The 5,768-nt window shown below is 34.3% G+C and overlaps 1 protein-coding gene across 1 annotated transcript in view; it reads left to right on the plus strand.

Moving 5' to 3' along the window:
- Positions 1–5,768, plus strand: part of LOC106681440 (glucose dehydrogenase [FAD, quinone]-like) — a 13,762-nt gene that overhangs the window by 2,792 nt on the left and 5,202 nt on the right. The window contains exon 2 of the mRNA XM_067048944.1: positions 4,622–4,834. Within this exon, the coding sequence (XP_066905045.1) occupies positions 4,630–4,834 (205 nt within the window). The 5' untranslated portion in view covers positions 4,622–4,629. The remainder of the gene's footprint in view (positions 1–4,621; positions 4,835–5,768) is intronic.

The following is a 5,768-nucleotide window of genomic DNA, read 5'->3' on the forward strand; positions in this document are numbered from 1 at the left end:
TAAAAACAAAATTTTATTAAATTAATATTTTTTTTCAATTTTAAGGGGGGCAGCTGCCCCCCCCTGCACCCCCCTCTGGGTACGTCCATGGTTGTCAACGAAACTGTTAGTCCACTGAAATTACTTGTACTATTAACTATCAGGCCAGACCCAGTGCTACAGTCCAATCATGACTGTTACAATCGTACAGATGCAGTTATAACTACGTCACTGATTCCTCAAGAGCGGATAAAAAGGGCGGGTATTTTCCCGATAAAAATGGTATTTTCAAGGCTCTGAACAGGTATCAGGTATATTTGATCAGGAGAATCCGAAACACTGGTCATGCCAATGTTTAATTTAATTATCAATATTAGTCAATCTGTTTTAATAATCAATCCAATAATAATATAGAGGGGATAAATAGTTGTATAGAGTAAACAAATAGTTATATAGAGTGAACAAATAGTTGTATGGAGTTAATAAATAATTTTATAGAAAAATTAAATAGTTGTATGGAAAGAACAAATAGTTGTATAGAGTGAATACAAATTAAAGACATTATTTTGGGTCAAGCATTATTCAAAAAAAGAATTAAAAAAAATATTCAAAGAAAAACTATTATCTAAATCTTAATACTAATCTGTAATCCCAATCTTTATTTCCCAACTCTAATCCTTATCTCGGTATGGCTTGAAATTAAAATAAATGGGTCATTCTCTACAAGAACCTTTTACCTCTAAAAGAAATACGAAATTTTCATTGATTTTTTTTGTTTATTTTTTTTATAATTACATTCTGTATTATATATGTACATTTTTATAATATGTACATTCTGTTTCTTACCGTTTAAGTGATCTATTTTTATAAAAAGGCCGTTGTATGGAGTGCGCCTTCAACCTAATACCAGGCACTTAATTTTGAATCGCTTGTTTGATTGTAGGGGACTGTATGGAATAATGATAAATAAAACATAATTAACTGAAACGAAAATCTATTGCATAAATTACAGTTGAAGTAGAGGGTGGTTAGTGGATTTTGAATAATGGGTCTATGATTTAATGACGCTGATGATCATAGTATGAGTTAGGTGATAGGTGTGGATTTACTCAACACCTCCTTGGCTCGGTCATCCTCTTCTCTTCATTCCTAGATTTACTCCCACTCCCCCTCTTCTGTTCCGGTAGGCACTTCAAGGTGTCTCTACTCACTCATTTTTCTAGTAGAATATAGATGAAGAAAAAAAAATGGCAGCCTCTGGCCAAAATTGTTGTTGTAATACTAGCAGTTCGGAGGCGATCTTTTGAAATAAGATAGGAGTGGGTGAGCCTCGTGTGACCTATTCTCAGCCTGGTCAGTACAACCTCCTCTCTACGGCATTTGTGACTGAAGGTACCCCAGGGCTTGGCATCTTTTTTGATAATTTTCAGTTTACTCCTTATATGGATTTGCGGCCGATCCGTCGGGTGCCAGTTATTGGGCACAAATCAAAGGGCGCTTGTGCTGCATCCGTACGTTACAGAATACAAATCGTCAAATCAACATTATACCAACTTGGACACTTCATCTACTCACCAGGGCTGTCACACAGACTCAAATTACTCATCTACAAAGTAATGCTACGACCATCACTCCTACACGGCGCACCACTACTACATTTTCTCTACCGAACAGCCCTGAATTCACTACAACAATACCAATACAGCACACTACAGAAGATATGTCAAGGGACATCTCTGAAAAGATGTAACATGACGCACATTCATAACGAACTACAGTTAGAAAGTGTACAACAACACATCACACGGAGACACATTAAATTCTTTGACAGTCTCCCTGCTTCCTTCAATCCAGTATTCCAGTCTATCACCCCATCCTCCCTTCCTGCGAGGTGGCAGGGCAGGAAAGGTTCCAAAAACCCTATCAACATTACCTCATAACTCCATCTTCTGATGCACCCCACCCCCTCCCCCCCCCCACACTTCTTTCGATTTCTGATTGTTTTCTTATTATTTGATCATTATCTATTGTCTTTATTAATTAATGTTTTTATTTTTATATCTTCTATGCGACACAACACGAGGAGGCCCCTCACTTCCGGATTTAAAAATAGTACCATCTATAATGGATATTTCATAAACAACAATAAATATTACAGGCAACCTTAAAACACCAAAGGTAGTAAAAGGTAATGAACAACACGATTTATTTCCTTTCTTTTTCACAATAAAGCACTCACTAATTCATTGTTTCTTTTTTTTTTTTTTTAGAGGGATCGGAAAAAAAAAATCCGAACGTTTGTATGTCAATTGGCATTGCTTTAGAACTACCAATTGATGAATATTTGGGCTCTCCGTGTTTTAATTAATAATAGAATTTTCCCAAACTTTGAAGTTAATAATTAACTCTTGTTTAAGGTTGTATATATTAAATTTCTATCCATTCGGTGTAAATACATTGTTTAAAATCTTTTTTATTGTCTTCAATATTTTATTTTTGATTTAACATAGAATGAATATATATTTATGAAGACTTTATATGTCTAGTTAAATTAAAAAGTTTTTGATAAAAATTCTAGAACGAAGGTCGTATTTATATGTTATGTAATATTATTTATTTGATTTTTTATCATCTACAACTTACTTTGCTGATATTTACGTTTCTTTTTTACAGTAAAAATCGATTAAATCGAATATTATAGCCGAAAAAATTCAAATGTAAAAACAAGTATGCGAATTCCGACGTTTCTTGCTTCCTTTGTTTACCAAGCATTTGTACATGTCTTGGATTTGTGGCTAGTGGTAAAGGGATACATCCAGCATAACATGTACCAACCCTTCCCTTGTTTAAAACCCTTCTGTTTGACTACCTTTTACTTATCATTTTTTTCTTTCTCTGTATCTAAAATTATTTATATGTTGTTTTTTCGGCTAATATATCTTATCGTAGTAATATTAAAATTATCTTTTTAATATGGAAAGTGAAAATGTTATGACCATGCGAAATTATTGATGAAAATGTATCGACTACGGACCCTTGGTGTATGGAGGGCTATCTGCAGGACTAGAGTTAAGACTGAAGAGACTCATGAATTGTTTTGTAAGATTTATCTTTGGGTTCCCTAGGCGCTCCCATATCTCCCGTTGGTGTACCGAGTTGAAGTGGCTCTATCCAATCTCCCGAAGGCAATACCTCCTTGGTGTTTTCCTATTCCAAGTTCTTAAAATCAAAAAACCTACCTATATCCTAGATCTCCTCACTCTTCGTTCATCCATCCACTCATTAAACACCAGACCCAACCGATTGATTTATATATGCCCTCCTATAGAACCGCCTTCTTTAGCAAATCCTTCGTCATACGTGCAACCTCTTACGGAATTCTCTTCCCATCTCCATTCGCCAGTCCTCATCCATTCTTTCCTTTAAACAACACCTATTCCTCCACTTAATGTATAACCAAACCTCCACATCATTGTAATCAAATAAATAGGCATTTATTGATTAACATTATAAACAGTAGTAAAGCCAATACACCAATGTAATTTCATTTTACTATCTGAAAATTTGTAAATGCTTGCCAGATAAAAATCTTAATATATGAACCATGTATTTATTCTTAGGGGACATATGTTCCAGAATAAAATTATTTTTTCATTCATTCAAAATGTACGTTTTGAGGTCCCTTGAATCCAAATAACCAAGATCAGCAAATTCGTGATGAACAGCCTAGCTGAAAAACGAAAAGTCGTAAAAATTAAAATTACACACTTGCAACAGCAACTTTTTTGCTAAAATTAACTAACCATAAAGTGTCACTTTATAAAATAGATTTTTGGCATTTTTTAGATTTTCTCCCTACCAGTAGTTACGATTTACACGAATCAGTGAGAAATTAAGAACTCTTAAATATCAGATATTTATATATGTTTTATCCTCATTAAAATATTTTAACAGGGCTTAAAAGCCGAATTTTCAAAACATCTTCCTTTAAAGTAACTTAAATGTTTTTCTTTGTTTTTTTTTTCACGAACCGGTTAGCAAGGACCACGCGAACACCATTTTCGATTCATCCTCACACCTTCCGCCTTCCTTCTACTCCAATACCCTTCCATCCTTCTGGACAGTTCCTCCCGCTCTTCCTCAGTTAATTTTCTCCCTGGTCTCTCCTTCTTTCCCACTAGAACCCCCATCTCTTTTTTTATTCCCAAAATGCTCGTTACCCAAGCAGTCTTCATCCGTCACTTTTAGTCCATCCAGTTCCTCCTCCTCTTGTTTTACGTATCCCCCTATACTTTTATAGCTGCAGACATTGATGAATTATATTAATTAAAAAATAATAATAACCACCACCCATTGTTAGCAATAATAAAAAAAGTATAAATACAAAATATTGAAGGAGAAAAAAGGAAAAATAGATTCATCTGATTCGAATGGGAAAAGCCGATTTTTCTCGATTGCTTCGTTATCTCTTATTAAATTCTTGTATTCTTTAAAGTGTAAAATTTATACTTGTCATTACCACCCCAAGAAATCTTAAAATAAGGTTGTTTATAGCAACAGAAAAATAAAAAAAATTGTACATATTTTTCGTCTTATTAAATTACGATATACGAATGAATTATTAACACATTCCTAGTTCCAGGATATCAAATGAGCTGTCCATGTGCGTTCGGCGATACCTCCTACCTCTCTACCGCCTGTGGTACGGTGGGCAACATCACCGTACTCATGTCTTTGGTTGATCTTATGTTGAGGACCAACTGCAGGATATCTGATCCCTGCCGAAGAGCCAAACCATTTACGCTTGATGTCAGGGAAGAGTACGATTTCATTGTCGTTGGAGGAGGAGTTGCAGGTAACAGTTATAGGACACTTGGCTTAAAATTAATTCTTAAGTGTTATAGGTGTCATACTCTATAGTAAACCAAGTGTGTTACAATGTAAGGCAATAAATAAACTTAAAATAACTGACTTTACAAGAGTCCTTATTTTGAATTCCAATTTTGTCAAAACTCTCCGTGTCAAACCCTCCTCAAATTAACCATGTCTTTTTGTAGGAAAGCTTTATAAGAACAAAAAAAACAAACAAGCTGGCTCGGAATATAAATATTTATTTGGCTAAGCTAACATTTGAAAACATAAAGTAAAACCAAAATAAAATAAAGAACATGAATTAAAATAAAAGTGTTTTTCAAGATAAAATAAACTGAAATGAACAAAATTAACAAATATAAAATAAAATACTACTGGACGACTCCGATGGGTCAGAGACGAGGTGGGTCCTGAAGAATATATAAACCGTTCCTAAAAATCAGAGAAGATGGTTCTTAATTAACTAGTTCAAACGTTGGTGAGCCAATTAGCAACAACTACATCAAGTCAAAGACCAAAACGCAGGAAAAGTCTGGTTCAGGACTGTAATGTCGATAAACACTCAAAATGTCCAAACTAAAACATAATGAACGCAAACAGGGCTAGTTAGAAATTATAATGGCAAATAATTAGCAACAACTCACATGCAAGTCAAAGGCTAAAAACCGGAAAAGGTCTAGTTTCGGACTGGAAAGTTGAATAAAACACTCAAAATGTCCAGACTATTAACATACTTTTTTCTTTTTTTAATTATTTATTTATTGTTATTTACAACTGTATACACACATATACAACAAGTAAATTTGCTGTAGGTGACATAGTGACATGATACAAACATATGGAGAATATACCCACTGAGAGAACTCCAATAACATTTCTAGAGAAGATCTCGAGGCCATCTTCTTTTCAGACGCCTA

The sequence above is a fragment of the Halyomorpha halys genome, unplaced genomic scaffold, assembly GCF_000696795.3.
Source record: "Halyomorpha halys isolate HHAL.00 unplaced genomic scaffold, Hhal_1.1 Scaffold338.1, whole genome shotgun sequence".
In the NCBI taxonomy this organism is placed as follows: domain Eukaryota; kingdom Metazoa; phylum Arthropoda; class Insecta; order Hemiptera; family Pentatomidae; genus Halyomorpha; species Halyomorpha halys.